Source organism: Bemisia tabaci, chromosome 5, assembly GCF_918797505.1.
Source record: "Bemisia tabaci chromosome 5, PGI_BMITA_v3".
Taxonomy (NCBI): Eukaryota; Metazoa; Arthropoda; class Insecta; order Hemiptera; family Aleyrodidae; genus Bemisia; species Bemisia tabaci.
This window is the reverse complement of record NC_092797.1, coordinates 28388860-28411859: the sequence shown is the minus strand read 5'-3', so window position 1 is coordinate 28411859 and position 23000 is coordinate 28388860. Positions and strand designations below refer to the sequence as shown.

General features: G+C 38.6%; 1 protein-coding gene across 1 annotated transcript; it reads left to right on the top strand.

Moving 5' to 3' along the window:
* The first annotated feature begins 4284 nt into the window (after positions 1-4284).
* LOC109037868 (uncharacterized) lies at positions 4285-22850 on the top strand. The gene is made up of 5 exons (XM_019052717.2): positions 4285-4458; positions 6772-7005; positions 9435-9567; positions 12043-12200; positions 21360-22850. The coding sequence occupies exons 1-5, from the start codon at positions 4342-4344 to the stop codon at positions 21585-21587; spliced, it is 870 nt and encodes a 289-aa protein (XP_018908262.2). The 5' UTR covers positions 4285-4341; the 3' UTR covers positions 21588-22850.
* The last annotated feature ends 150 nt before the right edge of the window (positions 22851-23000 follow it).

Below are 23000 nucleotides of genomic sequence, written 5' to 3'. Positions count from 1 at the left end.
GCAATTTTTACTTAAAAGCGGACAAAATTTGGTAAATTTCCCCGTTTTATTTTTTTCTTTACGATAATTTGAACCGGAGTTATGATTTTTTGAAAATAGGTCAAATTTGACCTTTGACCTATCATAACTCGGTCAAAAATTAAGATATTGATCTGCGGTTTGCGCCAAAATTCTTAGTTGTTTATGCTCTTTGGAATGAGGTATCACAAGATAGGGGTTGCTATTTGAAAAAAAAAGTTGGGGGGCCCCCGTCCCCCCCTGAGGGGGGGACCAAAATTTTGACCCCCCCCAAAAGATGGTCCCCTTTGAGATAGGAACATTCCCAAAGTTTCATTCCCCTAGCTCAATTCTTTCAAACGTTAGAAGGGGGGTCGGAGACTTTTCGCTCACCCTGTATATTACGGCGCATTTAGTGAAAAGTTGGACGCGTGATGTTTTCGTAACAGAACTAGTAAGTAGCTGTAACTTGGGGAAGACAAAACTACTAAGAATGAAATCGTGAAGAATAGAAAAAGCAAGCTTTCACTTCTTGTGCTGAAAATTCTGAGTTTTTTCAATTCAAATGTTTCATGTTTCTATTTCAACTATGTGCGAAACTATGTCCATACTGACAAATTAGAAAATATGTATGACAAGGCCTACGTCATAACGGAGATGATTCTTTTTGGTTTAAATACGTCCAAACATTCTGCCTTTAGACTAAATTTCTTGGCACCTTTTAAACAAAGAATTAAACGAGATCAACCCCTTCCACGCATACGCTTCCCCACCTTCTCTGGCCTTATCCCTGTAATTTTTAATAAATTTATGATGACTATGATGGAAGCATACGTCAGCTGTAAGCTTTTGATGCAACTTTGCCAAATGACGTAAATTCTAGTAAATATTATCGCCAGGACCAATAAAAAGCGGAGGAACTTTCAAAAAGGGATCGACAACGTGGGAGGCGCCGTGACCTAGAGAAGTTTGCCAAAGCTTGATACCGCAGGATGCTTCGTATGTGTTAGCATTATTACGCGGGAAGTAGTCTTTTGTTCAAAATATATCTCGTGCGCAATTTACTGCATGCAACTTTGACCTTACGCAGCACGAACCCGCGCGGTTCAAATTTCACCACAGGCTGATAGCAGGTTTGGAGTTTCATATGATGAAATTACATTTTGCTTGCGGGGAGGCTGCATAGGGGTTGAAAGGATCATCGCCAATGAAATTATGTTCATCGGACGTAATCAGATATTTGCGTCTATAGTACCGACAGCATCCTGAATCAAGGGAATTGTGATGCATTTCTCTCAGCCTCGCTCAAGCAGATATCGATTTAACTTTCAAGATGCATTTTTAGACAATTGTTGGGTCAATTATCATCATAAATTACAGTTAATATTTTACAAATTTCCTCTTAATCTGACAATCCTGATCAATTGAACATTCGGATTCCAGTACTTGAAGGTATGAGGAATCTTGATTTTCCATCAATTTTTCACAAAGAAAGATGCCCATCGCAAAGTTACCATATCGGCAAATACAGCTTTTTATGAACGGACAACTGAGCGAATCTCCGGGGCAAAAATAAAAGATTCTCCTTCTACAGTCGACCTTTGGTAAAATTTCCAGGGAGATTTCCTAGCAAAAATGCAAAACTGTGTGCAATCTGATCTGTGCAAAAATGCACCATACGTGGCAATTTTGAAATACTAAACTTTCTCTGGGGAAAACGAGAATTTTTCGCCGATTTTCTTTAAATAATCAATTTCTGTGGCAAGAGATTTAATTTTCGATTTTTCCCGTCCATTTTTTAATAAGCAATGTCCTTCTTTGATAAAAAGACTTTGAAAGTGTTTGTTTGCGCACAGGAAAAATTCGAAACTCTTCGCAGTTCAATCAACCAGAGTTGGAAGCATACAGTTGGTCAGAATTCCGAAATATCCCTTCTTTTTTACACCTGGACAGACAACCTGACTCAAAAACTACTCACTCCAATATTGGGGTTTCAGTGATGATTCCAGTAAGTTAGCAACTCTTTTAATACGCCATTTAAAGCCATTGAATATATCGATTCTAGGTGAGACAGGCTGCCTAGAATCGATAGTTTTACACACGTTTAAATGGACAAAAATCAGTATGTTGTCAACTTTCAAAAGAATCGATACTTGGTTTTCTGGCGTAGGGTCGTTCACCGGCAAGTAAGCCTACTGCGTGCATTCTGCCAGACTTGATAAATTTAGGGCTGAAGTTGCTCATCGATAAGGAAAAAAGAGGAAGCAGGAGAAAAAACCACTGAGACGCAAGAAACAAAAGATGACGGTCAAAGAAAGCAATCAACTAAATAAATAAACGCTCCGTGCTGGGAAGTAAATACCGGGGTAAATTGCACCGTGGAAAGGACAGATCAAATACATTTATTGCACCACACGGAAGTTCTGCCGTGTTAAGTAAAAATGCCGCAAGAGCATTCAAATGTTGCCAAATTTCCTCTCAGAATGTATATATTTTTATAAAGAAAGTTAAGAATCATTTTCCTTGAAAATTTTAGACTTTTTAGATCAATTTCGAATACAATTCTCCAAAAAATCAGCGAGTAAATATTCACTAATTTTCCTGAAAATTCGGAATTTGTCGAGGGAAAGTTGGCAACGCCTAATAGCTCATACGGCGTTCTTCCTCAGCGCGGCTGAGTTGTTGCGATATCAAGTGCCTTAAAGATGAGTTTCTAGTCCGTCTACGATTTTCGTCCATAGTCAGTACGTGATATCAACGTTAAAATCATAGCTGTTAATAAATATGGATAATCCATAGCGTCCCCTCTAAAATATAGGTATTTCTTAAAATACGAATAATTTCACTGCATCGCTCGACAACCCTGTCCCAGATGAGCGCCAATTTTTCAGGGAATGACTATAATCTAACCTGCTGGTTTGGCAAAAGTGCAAGCAACCATCCCCCTCCCCCCTGTCCACCGGTTAGCCTAACAGGAGATGACTTGAGGGTACGTTTACTCAAGCTGGAGTTTGCACGTTTTGTTGTCTTTGTTTTTTAGTCGCGCGCTCGGCGGTTTTCGACAGTCTAGCGGCAGTTCAAGTAGAGGGATAGCTGGCATCAACGATATCAACACCTTTAGTAAAAATAATTTTTGAAAAATCCGCAGTTATTTTTTTTTATTAATAGCACATTAAAATTATACATTTTTTAGCTTTCACGTGCGCGGTTTATTCCCCTCTCGGCCATTTTCAGCTTTTGTTCCCTGGTGCACGGCGCATGTGCAGTATTGTTTTTTCATGGGAAACACATGAAATTAAGGAAGTTTTTTTTACTAGCCTCAGTAGAATATTAGAACTTTCAAGTAGCATAGACAAACATTTGAAAAGGCTAAATTCTTTGAGAGTAAAAAGTTTTACACCTATCGTTTTGGAGATTTAGTGTGTTTTTGCCAAAACATTTAAAGTAAATATAAGGAAAGAATGTCTCGAGATCCAGAGAGTATTGGAGGTCGCTATTTCGCCTTCAAATTTCTAGGTAGGCCAAAAAACACATTCCCTATGCATGGCTCGTGCAGCAAATGTAATCAATTCGAGGATTTGTGTCTTGTATTGTCTCCAAATCTTTCCTCGCGATGAAGTATGTTAAACTTTACCTAATGTTTTTTTATAGCATAAAAATCGTCGACAAAAAACAAAGAGTGCAGAATACAAGAGTCACGGATAAAAAAATTATTGTAAATAGCCACCTAGTAAGGAAGAAGAAAAGTTCACATTTATATATCAAAAGTCTTGAGGAGCTGATCTATGGTTACGAAAATATTCTGCACTATATATGAGGGGATTTTTTTGAGCGAGAAACAGGAGGCATTCCTTGTTTGAACGGGAAAAACTCTGATGGGGTCAACATCTTGGATGAGGTCGAGGTATAAAGAAGAAACTTGAACTCACTTTGAATGAGGATCTGAATGATTGATTTGAATAAAATCAAAATACATTTGACTTCCCCACGCAAACGAATCATTAGTCTCAACTGCTCGAGGGTAAGGCAATCCGGCTGGTGTTACGGAATTTTGAAATTTCATTTTTCCCAGCGGAGTTCTTGAAAGTGAAGGAAGTTTTCAAACTTTACTTTTTGAGGGGAAAAATGAATGAATGCGAATGAAAAAGTATAATAACAAGTCATCAATCATGCGCTAGACTCAATCGGCGAGGCACCTTAGTGCCGAGGGATAGTGAACTTCTTGTGACACGGAACTACGAGAATATTCCATACGCTCTGCATAAAAATAGCTTTGCGAGAGACAACTTTCAGCTCAGCTGTTCCCGAAAGTCCAGATGAGTCGGTGATCCCTCACGGTTGACGATGGGCATGAAAAAAGCGGCTCAGTGTTCCGAGACGGATAAACATGCCGATCAAATCACATCTCTTTTCTTTTATAAGGGTCGATTGTTCAGTAGTGCTAATGATGGATACATTAAAGTAAGTGTTGCCTGTGTTCGGCTAAGTGAGAATTATTTTCAATGGGTCACTAAACCTTGTTTATTTTATTGAATATTCTGAAAGTACTATGTCAGTAGATAACGTGGTGATTTTTCCGCACTTTTATGGAGCCGAAATCGCGGAGAAAACCGCTTTTGAAAAATCTAAAAACTGCAAGAAATTTCAAACGCACCCGAATGGCGGGAAACTGACGGTGTTGATGTACTGCGGTAGTCATAGCGCAGTCTCCTCTCATTTTCCACTGATGTTTGTTAAAATAAAACGTATTTCAATGTGAAATTGTTGCTTATTTATTACAGCTAACATATGAATAAGATTCGAGTTTTGAATGCAAAAGACATAATTTCGACTTTAGTATTGTTCTCATATACACACAGTAGATAGACATTTGACTGACGTCGTGGAAACCCGTGCCCGCTTCTGATTGGTGCCGGATGACATCATTCGGTGCGGCGCGAAACCTGGGCATTTTAAATTTGCGTATAAGTTGAGCGATTTGAACTGCGCATTTCTCGGTTATTGAGTTACTTGTTCGCGTTTTTAATGTGCGCATCGTGTTCTATGCGTCATTTTCCTTCGGAAAACTATATTCGCAAGTCAAAATTCGTTCATGGTTTAGTGACCCATTGTGTAATTTCAAGCTCACGGTGAAATTTCGGCAGTTGTGTCAAATGAATACAATATCAATTTGCCGCGGGAGCGCTTAAATTTATATTCTCGCTTCAAAATTGTGTTTATGTGCCTTAAAATCAGTGTAGAAAAAATAGGAAAATGGCTGTGACTTTTTCTTCTTTAAGTTCTATATACCAAGAGTAAAACTAAAGAGTTACATTTTGCGTGATGTTTCCAAATTTCCGGTTTGATGCACAAATCTTACTTTTCTTTTAGAAAAATAATATTATCAAGATAGATCCGGCGTTAGTTCGTGAGATTTTTTAAATCCACGTTGTGACAGTACAGATAATACTGATAAAAAATTAATCAAACTTAATTTTTAATGTAAAATTGCTTTGGCTTTCTTGAATCCTGCATTTTAACAAAATGTGGCAGGGAGTATGTGATATAACAAAGCAAGATGGTTAATCATCTTACTAGTTTCACCATTGTTACGGTACTTACATGACCGCTGCGATGTATTTTCAGTGATAGCGTGAAAGTCACTAAGCAAACAAGATCTGTTTAGAAGACTACTTCTATAAAAACACGTACCCACCGCAGCAATGAAGATAACTTGATGTTTTTTTTTTTAGTTTGTTTTTAAGCCCTCTATGTACCTATGTGCATATCTTTTATACTCGGTGACATCTAAGTTTATGATACTATTCACATAAATATGCGAGTGATCAAATTGTTTGAGGAAATCATAAACATGGAATCATCAGACTTCCGCCGTGTTCAAGATACCGCTTAAATTTCAGCGCGCACGTGTCATCAAATTGTAAAATATTGAAAATATTTTGATATATTTTTGGTTATTGAAAATAAAAATACATCTAAATCAGCATTAAAAGACTAAGATAATGTTCAGGTAACTTCTTTTAATTTCAAGTCGTATCAAAGAATGGAGATTCTGCTCGTAGAATTAAGACTAAGTGAATACAAAAAGAAGTCCGTTATGAAGAGTCAACGGAACAGCGCTGCCGTGCTATAAGGAAGAACGCCGTATGAACATTCGAGAGTTGCCAAATTTCCCTCAGTAAAATGTTTATTTTTGAAGAAAGTTATGAAGATTTTTCTTCGAAATTTTCAGGACCTTTAGATGAAATTGCGAACAAAATTATCTGAAAAACTAGAGCGAAAATATTCATCAGTTTTCCAGAAAATTCATGTTTTGTCAAAGGAAATTTGGCAACTCTCGAATGTTCTTACGGCGTTTTTTCATGGCGCGGCGTAGCGCCTCTCGACGGTAATTTTTTTCGTGCGGCGCGGTGAGGACACACAATCTTTGTGACACCCGTCAGTACAGTTATGAATTTTTAGTCTTCAAATAAAAGTGCACTGAAAATGAGTAAACTGCTTACACCTGGAAAAATTTTAGTTTCCTCATGAATTCGAGTTGCTTCCCCCCCCCCCCCCCCGCTCTTTCTAAGAAACTTGGAAAGGGAAGGGACTAAAGCCTTTCCCTTTTTTTGTAGATATTATGAAAACGCTGCTTCTAGACGTAAAGATAAAGAGTAATACAAAGAAGAAGAAAGAGAGGACGACACTATTCAATCTCATGCTAACCTTTGATGCCTTTCACTGCACACCATAACGGCCCAAAGCATGATGTTGGTTCGGTTCATTTTTCAGGTCTGGAGTCCAGATTTAAAGCTCATTACATCATTTCAAGCGCATCCCGTCAATGTATACAGTGCAGCCATTTTGAACGACACTATTTACTCGTGCTCGAATGACGGCACAATTCAATCCTGGGATGCCAATGATTTCCAGAAAAAGAAGACGATCTTCCAAGACTCCACATCTGATACGACCAAACTACATGTGTCAGGTGGAAAACTCTTCTCCGGGAGCGACCAAGGAGTTGTGAGTGCCGCTTGTATCACGTTGCGATGAAACAATATACTGTAAATTATCACATTGGCTTTTGCTAAATATGAAAAGTACAAAATAACCCTGAAGAATTCCTTTAGTAAGAATCGTTTTCACACACGTCTGAAATATATAGTCTCTTACAAACAGCAATGGCGGTGTAATTTTTGTTGATACACATTTTCACACAACAGAGGAGCGATGTTTTTGTCGTCGAATTTTACGGAGGAGGTATTCAGATCTGATAAAATATGAGTTTGCAGGACGCTGTCTATCACCGGGCTAACGCCCTCTTTTCATGGGTCGTCGCACTGTGGATCGAAGGATAGGGCGGCGCGGACATAGGGTTATCGTGTGACTGTCAACCGCCATATGATACACAAATATATGTTTTCTACGGTAATTTTTCACGAGAAAACTGAATATCATATTGAAAAGGCGTTAAAGTCAGCGGTTTGTAGGAAAAATTGATTTTTTTTTCTCTTTGAAACTCTTCAAAAAATAGTAAATGCTCTAATAATTATTGCGATTAATTATTCTTTTATTTGTTTCTGCTGAGCTACAAATATTTTGTTTTCTTCTTTTATTTTGCTGTAAACTCAATGTGAATATTTTTAAACAAGCAATGCCCCCCCCCCCCCCCCCTTCCTCCGCTTCCAAAATTTACTAGCTGGATACGATGCGGTTAAGTGAGCTGTTCAGGTACAAAGCAAAACTTAATTAAAATAAAAAAGAGAGTTTATGACTCACAATGAAAACTGAGGGGGCAGAAATATTCCACTTATACAGGGTGCTCCAAGCACTGTTCCTTGACGAGCAGATCCAGAGCTTCCGGTAAAAGGAGTTTTGGCTTTTTCTTCGCCGTAATTTGGGGTCGGAGGCTCGTGAATTTCGGGTACATTTTTAGCCTAGACGTTACTCCTATATTTTAATTATCCTGCATTTTTGTATCAAATTTTGGGGGTTGTCCTCTATCATTGATGCAATGGGGAGAGAGAAACACCCATTGCCATATTTTTCATCCTTATTTTTGATACTAATATCAGTGCACGGACATGGTACCCTAAAAAACCCGGTTTTCCAAATTCAGTGAATGATTTCGACATTGTTTCAGAACATTTCAAAGAAAACCGACCTAGAGGAATGTTCCTTATATCCCTAGGAACCAATATCAATTGAGAAGCTTTGCCCTTTTTTGCCTTTTTAGAAGTCTTCTCACGTTAGAAGAGCGACGAATCGTAAAAAACTCAAACCAACAATCAAGTCGAACGGTTTTTCATGAAAACTAGGGGCATCATTTCTGCAGAATTGTAGGAGGTTGAGAGTAACATTTGTTTAAAAGAATAAAAATTACTGAAAGGGAGGGGAGAGTAAAATTTTATAAAGTCACAAATCCCTAAAATTGATGCATATATTGACCAATAAAGAAATCAAATTGCGCCACGATCAATTGACTTAGTGTCCCCTCCTTTTTTCGATACAGAAAGAACAAGATTGTGGTGCAATATGATATTATTGGCGTTGGAAGGGAGAGGGGGGGGGACATGACTAATTTATTCCGAAAGCAAATTCGAAACGGTGGTAAGTTACCAACCGAATGGGAGCCTTCCAGCTTTCCTAGATGCAAAAAACTAGGACTTTTCATTTAAAATTCAAATATTGGTTTTTTCGAGGAGCGAGTTGTCATCACATTTATAGGCCTAACTTCTAAAAAGGCAAAAAAAGGCAAAACTTCTCAATTGATATTGGTTCCTAGGGATATAAGGAACATTCCTCTAGGTCGGTTTTCTTTGAAATGTTCTGAAACAATGTCGAAATCATTCACTGAATTTGGAAAACCGGGGTTTTTAGGGTACCATGTCTGTGCACTGATATTAGTATTAAAAATAAGGATGAAAAATATGGCAATGGGTGTTTCTCTCTCCCCATTGCATCAATGATAGAGGACAACCCCCAAAATTTGATACAAAAATGCAGGATAATTAAAATATAGGAGTAACGTCTAGGCTAAAAATGTACCCGAAATTCACCTCAATGTGGACACGGTGTATCACACGTCCGTTACATCGCTTTAAATTTTTTTTCAGATGTAATATTGGTATTTTATGTTCGGCTAAAGAGTCTACTTTAAGAAAATGCCAAGAAACATTATGTTCCTTCACTTTCATTTTTGGGCCTATGTCCGACCTTTACCATTGGCTCGATCCACTGTGCGTCGCGGCATTGATGTATAACTTTTCATCTCTGCGAATACAGGGACTTTTTCTGAGATTGAAAGTATGTCACATCGCACAATGTCTGTTGATTAATTTAATTCTACCCCACTTTGTTCGGGAATGTTCTCGGGTTTTTTTATTAGGTACCTCGGTTTGAATGTTCTCCAGCCTTTAGTGAATGTTGACAAATTCATTCCTTTTTTTCAGGTCCAAGCGTGGGAAAATGATGAGTTGTCGGGTAGATATGAGACTATGGAGGAAATATGGGACCTCCTTGTCATAGAGAACACTTTGTACACGGCTAGATGTTTGGATGTCGTCGTCACCGAAATGAAGCCAGGTATTTCCTTTTCCAGAATTTTAGAGTACAAAATCCAAAGGAGATAAATTAATCGAAGAATTTCACGACCCAAGGAGTGCAGATTGCAATAAAATGCGATTACATGGTAGACTCATTGATATTTTATCAGATCAGTGGCAATTCTTGCAAGTTGGCAACACTGTTTATCCTTCATTTACATCCATTGAATATATCGATTCCAGGCGAAACAGGCTGCCTCACATAGAATCGATTGTTTAACATATTATTAAATTGGAAAAACAGCAGTGTTGCCGACTTGCAAGATTCGCAACTGTATTGAGTCGTTGTGTGCGATGCCTATCAACTAATTGTGGGGGCTGGCACTATGTACTGCAATACAATTGAAACTTCAATTGTATTGCAGTGCATAGTACCATGAGAGGAGTTCATTTTAATTGTTTTTTGCTTTGTAAATAAATTACCTATACTTCTGATACATGGAATTAATTTTCTCGATCGTCTAAAATCGACATTTTTAGATCAAATGATGAAAAAATGTTGCAATCGTGGTAAAATCGCAATTTTACCGCATTAAAATGCAACTTATTTTCAAAATTTTCGGTCCAATTAATTGCTACTCAGGGACAACTTTTGCATTTTTCCGTGTTAGGCGTTGAGTTTATGGAATGTAGGCCCCCCTGGTAAAAATTGGCAGTAGAATCTGTGTTCCAAAATACCATAGACCTACAGCCGGCTGTAAGATTTCCAATAGCCTCTGCAGCCGGCTGTACAATTTCTTATAGCCTTTTATAGCCGATGGCGATTAAGAAACAGCCAGACGATGAAGTTTATGCTAAACGTTACTAAATACGGATACTAGGACTTAGTGAGTTTTTAGACTATCGCTCTCTTTTTGTGCCGTAGTATCTTGATATATTTTGCGAGGAAAGCTCCGTTCTTTTGAAGGATGCCTGTCATTCTTAATATGTTGGAGCGCCTTCAATTTCTTATGATACTGTGCAATACCTCTGGTGTGAAATAGTTGCTTCAGACGCCGTAGCACGCTGCGGCGCGGCGGGCGGGCGGAGAGCGCGAAACGCGCATTGGCGCCTACAAACCTAACAGGGATACTTCACGCATTGCGCAATGCGTGAAGTATCCCTGTTAGGTTTGTAGGCGCCGCGCCAGTGCGTCGCCGCTCCGCTTTGTATCAGGCTCTAATATTTAATCTCGCGGAGTCAGCGTTTTTCAACTCATGATTTTGAAATGTTTACACACTCTGTATGAATTATTCTCGTTTTACTTGATGAAAAAAAAAAAAATATGTTTTAATGGAAATATAATGTGTGTTTTGTAAATATGAAGGTAGTTCCGTATCTAACTTAATGATTTCCAAAGCATAGGAATTTCTACACAATTTCTTATAGCTTTTTATAGCCAATGGCGATAAAGTGTAAAACCCGGCGATAGGAACTATAGCCCGACTGTATACTTTTTTATAGCTTCGTATAGCCCGGCCATATGATTTGCTCCGCTTTCTACAGCCAGCTATATGATTTTCAATATCCTTCTTTAGTCGGCTATAAGAACTCAGATGGTATTTTGAAACGCAGCTCCTATCGCCAATTTTTACCAGGGCCTATATCAGGGAACTGTTGAAATACTTGGAACAGATACGTCGTTTCTCGAACGAAGAAACGTGACTCTATTCCAAGGTTGCGAAGTCGACTCAAACAATTCAATTTTTTACAAGACCTGCATAACTTTTGTTGAAAATGTGTCTGCATGATTTTAGCATGAGATCAGAGGAAAAATCAGTGAAATTTTCAATCAAAAATTTCCAAAATTTAATTTAATTTTATTTGGTTAATGCGCAATTTCCGCGAGAAAATTCGGCAACATTGAACTGGAGTTACGCTCTTTCGTGAGAGAAATGACGGTAAGTCGATGCAAATGTTGTTTCACAACCATGATTTTTTTGTTTTATATTTTATTTTTTTTTGATTTTTCTTTATTAAACATTCCATTTGCAAAAATGTCTCATTCAAATACGAAACATGCGGTGTTTGGATGAAAATCGATATATTTAAAGCACTTTGATACAAATATGCTCGTAAAAAAACACGCTGTTATTCTTTCAAGCAGGCGCATAGCGTATACCCTCTTGAAATAACTGGATTGGCACTTTTTCAAATTGAGTTATTGCCCATAGACACAGCAAAAGTACGGCTATTTAGTCTTTCAAATATGCCAAAATCAAAATGAATAAGCATTAATTCTGCGAAGAAATTCTCGGATTCATCTCAATTTAATTTAAACTCGGCACGTAACTTACTTAGTCTATGATATTAAAAATTTACTTTCAATAGTTTTTTTTTTCTAGAAATTGCTTCCTCTTTCAAGTAGAAATTTGAATATTCGTCAGCATTTTCACTAATTTCCTCATTTAATCTACTTTTCTTTCGGAGGTACAAATAATGTGATTTGTATTAAGTTTTGTCTTTTTTCTTTCAGGAAGCAAATCTTCTTGTTCAGTTAGAGGCACCATCGAGGGTCACAGTCCAATCAGAAGGCTTGGTGATTTAATTTGCTTCCTTTCAAGAGATGCAAAAACACTCTTAGTTCATGACAGTTCCTCTAAAACAGGGTTTGCTAAAAAAGCCGAAATCAAGGTGAGCCTCTCCTGTTTCCCTTCTCACTACCATTACTCTGATGAGCTCGCATTCTAGATGGGTTTAATAATTCGGCTTTGAGTAGGCTAAGTAATGCATTTTGCTGCCTTCCGAATTGCAGGAGCTTCACCTGTACGAGGAGTCACATTGAATGATTATTCCGATGATTTGCTACAACTTCTCTTCAAAATTAAAGGGGAAAAAGAAGCCCCCCCCCCCCACTAATGAACAACTTCTTTCAGCAAGCTCTCACGGGTAAGAGCCTATTTACCAAGGACGTAACCCAGTAGGGGGAGGGAGGAGGTCCGATCAAGCATAAGGGTTGCAGGACTAGGGGGAGTGAGCATTTGTGCTGAGTGATATCACACTTTGCTCCTCCCTATTGAAGCTGGAAAATGCGGCGGTTAGAACTTTATAAATAACCAAACTGGTACATTTTTCCGGCATTTTTTATTCCTATTATTGATTGATGTCATTTCTACATACGGTATACAAATTTTAATGCCTTGAAACGTAGGGGCGTATTCTTCCAACTGACATATTTCTCTCTTCTTATATACAAACATTTTTTCCCCTAAGATCCCCCCCTCATAAAATTATCTGAATTACTACAAAATCAATGACTATCTCCCATTATGGATGTAATTTTCTTTAAGTCAGAACCTAAGTGTACCTTTTATAATTTATCATATTATAAGAATTTTTGGCTTAAAATTAGATTTTTGACACGTGCGAGAAAAAAGAGATACTGTCTCAATCTTTTTTCTTTGAATGTACAACGAAAAATTTCGGCTTCCTATTACGTAAAAAATTATTACACCGTTTGAACGAATCTCAAAAAACAAAACAAAAAAATTTCGTACACGTTCGTGTCATTTTTTAAAACAACCGATTAAGAGATGGATGTCCCCAATGTTAAACAATGCTTATCAAATCCGTACCGTCGTTTTGTGAACTGTGCCTCTAAACTACCTGCCACCATTTAAAAACAGTAGCTCAGTAATTCGAAATTTCCCAAATCTTGATCAGTGCTATTATAAAACGGCGATTGACACTTGCAGTTTTTGCCGAAAATTTTTCGAAGTCCTATCAAACGTTATACATTAGAAAATTATCCCGACTATTTGAAAATATTAAGTTTCCTTCTCTCTAGGAACCCAATGGAAGACCTGAAAATTAAGATCCTTCCTCACGAAACAAACCAAATCTTTTTATTTTATAAATTACGCATTATCTGTTACATTTTTCCTACCTTGTAGATATACGTGAAGTCAGAGCTTAAATCATGGTACATGGTGAACATTTTTCACATGGAGAGGGGTAGGTACTTTTCACAGCGTAATATAATTTTCACGGGGGGTTACAAACAGTTAAACCTGAGTGATAGGAGTGAGACTAGGGGAGGGTCGAGAAGAGTCCGAAAGTTAGATTTTCAGCATGGTTAATTAACGGTCCCCAGATGCTTAAATTAAGAAGTGTTGATGGGAGAAAGTGGACGGGTACAAGGAAATTCATGTTCAAGGATCGCTTCTCATACTGTGAGTTCCTGCGCTTGTGTCGATGGCCCTTCCAAGTTGAGTGAACGAGAACCACGCTACATCTTCCAAAATACCGAGGTTATTGTCAGTCATAAGTTAATAATTGACGATATGCAAGCACTCGACGAGATGAAGAAAGTCGTTGAACCTCCTGAAACCACTAAACTATTCAACCGAACTAAAATTATCGTGCGTCAATTGCATCTTCCTGTGGAAAATTTTCAACCTGTCAATCCGACGCAATGTGAGGTAAATTATTTCGGGAAGTAATAACACGTCACTTCGATTTCATTGCATCTTTGATATTTTACCTAGTCAATGTTCTTTACACTTACACATCAGAGCCACATCCATTCACCGACGATATGTTCAAGAGAAGATATTAATGATGACAACAATGCAGCGGATGCATTCCAGAGCGATCCACGCACTACATTAATTAAGAGCTGTAATATCATCGTTCATTCACAAATTGCATTTTGCAATATTTATGAACCAAGAGAGCACTCGATGAACTATTTACCACCGAGGGACGCATTTTAATATGTTCCTTCTTTTCGAAGATATTTCTAGGAAACTTAAAAAGCAATTGACGCATCTTTGCATTTTTAAAGCAATTAACGAAACGATTAATTTTTTGCGCTAAGTAATCCATTCTACATAGATTGTAAGGTATTTTATATTCAGAGTAAGCGTGATCTCCTTTCATCACGGAGCGACACCGATGACGGCGCTTTGAGCAACTATTCGGCCACAGGAGTATTGCACAGTGTCAGACGAAAATGAAGGCGCACTGACGTACGTAAATTATGACTGGTATCGTTTTCCACCGCGCGGAGTCCTACTGATCCTGCGCAGTGCGGTTCCTGTTCCATCGATGTTTGTGAAACTTGGTATCGGGTGGCACTTTATGACGGATACCTTAATTTTAATCCAAATCCACAAAATACGAAAATCTAAGGTTGTGGATGTGGCCCGAAATGCTACTCCAGCTTCTGTTCGATCGATGTCGGTGAAATTTTGATGTCAGGGGATATTTTTGTACGTAAAAGTCGAATTTTCAAAATTAAAAAATCCTATATGGTGGAAACGGCCGAAAATGCTGTCTTGGCGCCTGCGTAATCATGCAACTTTGCAACCGAGATAGCTATTCTTTTCCTTTTCAGTTTAAAAATCAATTACATTTTTGATCAGTATGGACCTCGCTATCAATGCTCTCTTCAACTTTTTTCTGTTGAAACTGCGTGCTTATTTATTCATGCATTTATTTATTTTTATTTCCTCATAATTTGAATGATCATTCAGAGGACCAAAATCAAAATTCATGATCTTTAAGTACATCACAGACTATGGAACGCCGTTTGTACGAAAACCTATTTTCAGGGGGAGAAGTGATTTTTCTTGGGGGAAGAGCAATTTTCGTCGGGAGAGAAACACTTTTTCAGGGGTGGAGAAACTTTTTTTGGTGTGGAGAAACTTTTTTAGGGGTGGAGACACTTTTTCTATGGGTGGAGAAGGAATTTCAGAGAGGCGTGAGAATTCTGTGCTCCACTCTCCCGATGAAAATCTTTCCGTCCCTGATCGTGAATATATCGAATATCTGGAGGAGAAATGAAAAAAATAAAAAATTCTTCCCTCCGCCGTGCGTTCGATATCGCGACTCCTCGGTGCGGAGAAGGATCTTGCTGCGCCGCGACTGCTTTCGATATATCGATTGAGCGCGGCGGAGAAACGTTTCTACGCGTGGATCCACTTTTTTTCGCGGCGATCCACTTTTTCGCGGGGAGGAGCCGATCGCGACTGCTCGGCGCACAATGGTCCACAGACTGGATTTAACGGATCTTTATTCGAAAATGCAATGCACCGTTTTGAAAGTTGAAGGAGCTAATCATTTTAGGGTCGCGGATTTTATTGTACATCTTAGTGAGTGAAACAAAATATTACTTAACATCCTGACCGAGAAACTTGACTTTAATTGTGATTTCTGACCCTTTTAAGACTCAAGATTTTTTTCTTCTATTACGACAATAAAGAACATGTATAAACAATTGTTTTTTTAAAAAAAAAGTCTCCCGGTCGTGATCAGGTGATTTGAATGTATTTTTAGGCGCTGAATTCGAATATGACCTCCGTTTTTGTGCATCGCCCTTCAATCTTGGGCAGAAAATGGGCATTTTTGGTGTTTTTGCGACTGCTGACCCCCGCAGCATGTAGGTAAAATTTTTCTCATGTACGAAATTATACTACTCTGATATGTTTTGAGCAGCTGAGTCCGAAAATGACCTTCGTTTTTTCCTTTCATCTTTCACTTTTCCGAAAAAGCGACTTTTGCCCGGGAAAATTAGGAAATTTGACGTCTTTTTGTGATGCCTGCAATTCATTTTGGTACATTTTCCTGGACCCACGGTAGAGTTGTTCTTATGTATTTGAAGCTGCTAAATCCGAATATGACCTCGGTTTTTTTTATCACTCTCCAGCACTCCGATAACGCTAAATTTTCCGAGCCTTCCTTGTAAAACCCTTTGCGACCCCAAAGTCTATTAAAAATATATTGTAAAAATGTTTTCGATGTGTGATACATCGATTCTTATGTATTTTGACTTGATGACCTTTGATTTTCACTATCACATCTGTTTTTCCCGGCAAAGTCGATTTTCCTCGGAGAACCAGCTTTTTTAGTACTGTTGCGACGATTTTCCTGTTCTGAGGAGTTTTAGAATTTTCCGAGATCCTCTTTAGGTCTGCTCTGAGGTCTTTAGAGCCATCGAACCCGAGTTTGACCTCTACTTGCCTCTGACAAAGCCTCGCTATCCTTAGACCTTTATTCCTAAAAGGGTCAGAAATCACAATTAAAGAAGTCAAGTTTCTCGGTCAGGATGTTAAGTAATATTTTGTTTCACTCACTAAGATGTACAATAAAATCCGCGACCCTAAAATGATTAGCTCCTTCAACTTTCAAAACGGTGCATTGCATTTTCGAATAAAGATCCGTTAAATCCAGTCTGTGGACCATTGTGCGCCGAGCAGTCGCGATCGGCTCCTCCCCGCGAAAAAGTGGATCGCCGCGAAAAAAAGTGGATCCACGCGTAGAAACGTTTCTCCGCCGCGCTCAATCGATATATCGAAAGCAGTCGCGGCGCAGCAAGATCCTTCTCCGCACCGAGGAGTCGCGATATCGAACGCACGGCGGAGGGAAGAATTTTTTATTTTTTTCATTTCTCCTCCAGATATTCGATATATTCACGATCAAGGACGGAAAGATTTTCATCGGGAGAGTGGAGCACAGAATTCTCACGCCTCTCTGAAATTCCTTCTCCACCCATAGAAAAAGTGTCTCCACCCCTAAAAAAGTTTCTCCACCCCTGAAAAAGTGTTTCTCTCCCGACGAAAATTGCTCTTCCCCCAAGAAAAATCACTTCTCCCCCTGAAAATAGGTTTTCGTACAGACGGCGTTCCATACACAGACACAAAAGTGGGAAAGCGAGCTGATAGTAACAATGATTGTCAGTCAATTTGCTTTGACAAATAGGCAAAAACAGCCCCTAAGAGTTAAAATAGTTGCATCCCCAGGGATGGATCTATGTGCGTGGTGTTCTTAGGGAACTTCCGAGGGTGAGTTTGACTTTGGTGGCTTACGTGGGGAGATCGTAACAACTAGGTTATTTATATTGAGTGATCCCTGCCTCTAATTCCAGTATTGCACGCGCGGGGATTTTTCACCCGTTTTGGAAGTGTTACGTAATCGGACGACGCAGCGTTTAGCGAGCGGGGGTTTAATTGGGTAAACTTTAGCACGAGCCTCAGTTGTTATAAAAGCACGGTATTACCGGGACTCACGGTGCATTTTAGTTGACTTTTTTCGCTGATAGCTATCCAATTTACGGACGCCCTAACAAATACGGAGCTTAATAACTCGGTCAGGAGTGTTGTGAAATCTCGTTTTAAAAAGGTGCCTGTCTTTACTCAATAAGTGGTTTATTCATGCGAAAAAAGTTCCACTCTTAGAACAACAATTGACATGAGATGAGGAGCTTGGAGGATAAGGCGCATAAGGGCAGTTTTAGCTATTTCGAGGTTTTCGTGTTTGAAGTTTCGAAATTACATGAATCCTCGTGGCGGAAAGAAATTTCAAACTGACTTTTTCATGCTTGAAAACTGGAACTTGGGAGTAAATTGTTTACAGAATATCCATTATAAGTAGGTAGTTTTACTTGAAATCATCATTACCTCATTTTTTTCAAAAACTGCACTTATGCGCCTTGTCCTTCCAAGTCCCGTAGAAGTACTGCAAAAGTTCAAACGGACAGAACATGGTGGTGGATACCAGAATGTCTGGCTATATATGCTCCCTAGGAAACCTAGTAGCCAATTCCAGAAGTCTGACATGGCTAACAGATTTCCTAGAGAACCAGAGGTATGGATGATACTACATAAGGTCTAGCGTAGGCCATTATAATTCCTGCGGACCGTGTACCACCAACTCGACTATCTAGGAGCCAGTACCAGGCTCCTTCATCCAGAATGCCCTCTCGAGCAATTACGGCACCTATAGAAATGTACTGCTGCGTTTTTCTTTCAACATGAATTCATTGTAGAATTCCATGAATTCAAAAAAAAAAATTCATATTTGAACATGTTCGGTATAATCAGAATTAATAGACAAAAAAATTGAATCCTCACATCCATTTTCTCATTCAAATTTAACGAAGGATGAAATTCAAATTTGAAAGATATATATTTTCAATTAGTATTCATTCATTGGTGAATGTATTCTTCGGTGTATGTTACGTTAAGTGTCAATATTTGCAAAATATTAGAATTTGCTTTGATGGAACTGCATATTGTACTGATTTTGCCAGATTTGACGACAGAAAGGTTGCTCTTGGTCTTGAGCTGATTTTTTACTTCTATGTAAGAGGGAATAAAATATCACTAATGAAATGAGAGAAATTAAAACTCTTGGTTTATAACGTTGTAGACTTGAGGTCATATTATATGTTTCTGAGAGGCAGTAAATATCATTATAATTTTGAAAATTTTACGAGATTCTTCAATGCCCTCAAAAGGTTTATTCAGTAACATTAAGTAATGTTTTTTGAAAAAATCGAAACAGAGCACACGAAATTTGTTTTTTTCCAACAGAAATTTTGATAAGGTGACAAGAAAACATGTAATGTGATGTGCTGTTTTTTCGAACTGTCCAAAAACATATTTGGATTATGAAGGAAATTCGGCAACACAAAAATTGCAGTTTTGAGCCATTAAATATGGATTTATAAGCTCAGCTTGACAGCGTGGATTGAACTTCGCATGACATCAACGTCATTTTTGCTCATAAGAATCTAAATAGAAGCGCAAGCTTCGGTGAAAAGACATTCCACTTCACCAACAAAATTAGCCCCGCGGACTATCACCGCAAAATTGAAATTATTGCGTGATTGATAGCGCCATCCTTGTCGCCGCCTGCATGGTAGAGTAAACTTGATTTAAAATTTATTAAAAGTTTTCGAGTGTTTAACCCGGTTTGGTGTCACTTTCCTACGATGCAGGTGCATGCAGTGAACTTTCGTCGCGGCGAACTTTCACCGGAATTTCAGCGCGCGGATCTGTCAAATTTAAAACTCGATTGAAGCACTTTTTGCGCAGGCTGTCTTATATATTTTTGGTGGAACTTATCCAACGAACTCCCCCTACCTTGCATCTAAGTACGCAGTTAAATTTAAAGCAGTATGGATCCTGGGGCTGAGGTTGGGCGAGAGCGGATGTGAAAGTAAGAATCCTGATAAAACTACAGTAAAAGAAAGAAAAAACAAACAAACAACCATCCATCTACTTCAAAATGCGTATATTTTGCCTAGATCTTAAGAAGTTTTTCAGCACTGACACACGTATGATAGTATCAAGAATATCAGTATTTCCTGTCTTCTATTCCGAGTTTGGAATCTACACAAACCATAGCTCCTCTAACAGAAGGGCGTGTCTGAATTTCCACGTGAGCCCTGTTCTCTGTATAACTCTATGCTTTCCGGGATTCATGTGAAAAGAGAGATACGCCCTTACGTCAGAGGGGTAACGAAACGTATGTGATTTTCAATTTTGAGTTTCTATATGAACAAGTATGATAGACATCTCGTCAGTGTTGCGAGTCTACCTTATCAGGGGTTTGCTCAGGAAAGGTTTCTAAAATTTTTTCAAACTTTGTGTCATAGTTTGCATAGTGCCAAGAGAGCAACATTTTAAATTTTTGAAAGTTCGCGTTCGTTTTTTGCTTCTTTTTTATGTATTTATTTTTCATTATTATTAATTTTTTTTTCCTGTAAACTTTTTTCAACTACCTATCGAAGTCATTAAGTTAATTTTTTGTATTTCTCGAAAAAGGAAAAGCGAGAACCCCTGAAACCCCGAAATCGAGAAAAAAGAAAGGAGAAACGGGGAAGAAAGTGAATATCCTTTTCAGTGGTTGTGTCAACTTTAATTTGTGATAAATGCACTTCCATCTATATGGCCATTTTTCACTGGGCCTCGATCCGTCACGATAGGACACAGGCATGCAGATAATGTGGCAACTGATTATTCGCTGTCCAGTTTGATCAAGTAGGTCTGCCGTCTGAAAGAATGGCATTATCTTGACCCACTCATCCAAAGGCCATTGATCGTAGGGTTGACCCGCTTGTCTAAAGAAAGAAAGGGGAGTTTCGTGCTTTAGTATAATTATTGTCATGGAAATTCCCTCTCGTAATCCAATTTAGACCTACGCCATGATTCGGCTCACTCCTTCCTCAGAAATTAAAACGACACAACATACATTAACTCGAGTGAAATCTTTCCCATTAGCGGCATCTTGTCAGAGGGTGCGATCTCTCTGTTTGATGATAGTGCAATAAACGAACCCATGATTGCATGAATACCCTCAACCCGCATGCTTCATTAAAATTAATCGCTTTTCCGCCATAGGCGCAGCTAGGCTAATTTGCCAGAGAGGTCTTGGCCCCCTACCACCTCCACCGTGGGTCTGAGGGTATGGAACACCCCCTCCTTTTCACCATTTTCCCATTCCCCAGCAAAATTTGTGCAATTTTAACCTCAATTGGACACATTTTTTTGTCAAGTATTCATCAGTCCTGTAACAGTTTTCATCGTAGGATCGTGGCATAATATTTTGAACCTAATATTTCAAAGGTAATAGATGACTCTTCAAAAATAATGTTTGGCGTTTCTAGCGAATGCATTGTAGAAAGGTATCATTCCTAGAGTCCCTTTATACTGAGAGTATTGACAATGCGAAACTATTTCTGATAGGTTCCCGTATTTTAGGCCTTCACAGTGTCACAAACGGGAATAAAGATCACATTTTCACCAATTGCAAAGACTATATACTGGGATGGACCGGAGAATGGGGGATGCGAAAAGGAACAAATGAAATGAGAGAGGGAACAGATACAGAAATTAGGGAATGGGTTGATGAAAGATTACAGAAAACGTCCGATTTTTGTAATCTTTATTCTCGTTTGTAACAGCCATAAGTCACGTTGTTTCAACTCTCTATAAAGGGACTCTAATCATTGCGAGTCCTGTTTTTTCTTGGAATTGAAATCTCGTGGATTTTGTGACCTGTTTTCAGCTCTCAAATGACCTGCTGGTTAACGAACTACTGGCGCTGGGTGACACAACCGTGCTTAGCGGAGGATACGACAAATTGGTAAACAAATGGGACGTGTCTGCGCAGAAAAATATCGGATCTGTCGACGTTGGTGGCACCATCGTCTCTTTCACGTCTTCTCAGGATGCTAATGACGTCATTTTCGCAGGCACGGACACCGGCCATGTCATCAGAGTGGACAGTGTTTAATCAAGACTTCCTCACTGCCTTTTTTTCAAACTTTAATACCGCATGCATTTTCTCTCTGCTAAATCACGACCATTTCTTAATTGAGGCTCACTCTGAAATAACCACCTACGGCTGAAAACATGGTTTTGATAATTGGATACACTGTACAAAAATTGCGAATGTATATCCCCCCCTCCCCCCGGTTGGGACTATTTTTGTTAAAATCGATCAAACGAAATGTTACGCGGTCTTAAATGGTTCTATGTGATAAAAAAAATCTGGCAGCCGAAAGGATTTTGACAAAAAAAAACAAATTTTAACCCGGCCCGCACAGGGTCTGAAGATGGTAATTTTTCCGATTTTTTTTTGTGGAATTTTAATCGTCTTATTTTGATATTTTGGCTAATGGCAGGGATTGACGCTAGATATACAAAAATTGATACTAACCTAGAACATACAGGGTGAAGAAATGGTGCTGGGTCCACACCATTTCGCGGGGAAACAAAGCCAAGAAAATACCAAAAATTAAAAAAATTGTTATATATAGTTCGGGCCACTTCTTAGTGTTTAATGTTTTCACTAGAACATACTTTGTATATTTAGGAAAATTTTTAGTTTTTTCCCTAGGTCACTCTCACTTCGCCTGGTAGCATCCAAACATTGGGCTTGGAAGCTTTAAAAATCGAAATTTCACCGTTTTTGAGCATATAAGGAACTTTTTGAGCGCCTTTTCACGGTAGTAAATTTGTTGAAAGCAAGTCCATACTATCAGCATGGGCGAGTAAAGATCGGTTGGTAGGAAATAAGTGATGGAATAAGTTTTGAGTTGTCTTTTTCTTTTGGAGCCGTGTGCTCGAGTGTACACCGGAGGTTTATTTAATTTCAAATTGATATGACTAGGTCGAGCGTTTTATTACTTTTTTGTGGGGTAGGAGATCACAGTGAACGGTGAGCGCTGCCTGTAGCAACTTTTAATATGCATTCTTTTACGGAATTGTTTGATAACTGCCGGCTGTCTCTTTTGTCGGTTGCTATGCACAGTTGGAACTACGATTGGGGTTCAAAGGCATGAAGTTATTTTATTCCAAGCGGTTCCGTGAAGTGGGCCTCAAAATGACGATGTAATGAGATCAAATATCGCGCATGAATTCATGTTTGTGGTTCAATAAACTACTCGGAAACATACAAGTATGAGCTTGTTTTTTTCTGTGTGCTAGATTGTTCGAGTTTGTATTTTCTCAATATTATATGCTGTTTTGAAATAAATAAGAGATATCGACGAAAGTAGTTTTTTTATGTTTTGAACTCAGTGTCTTATATGACCCTTTAATAATTCAATTATTGACGTGAGAAAAAAAGAGGTGGGGAAAGGGGTAGTATATATGCAGGTATAATAAATTAGATTTTAGTTGAATGAAAACTCTGATGATGATA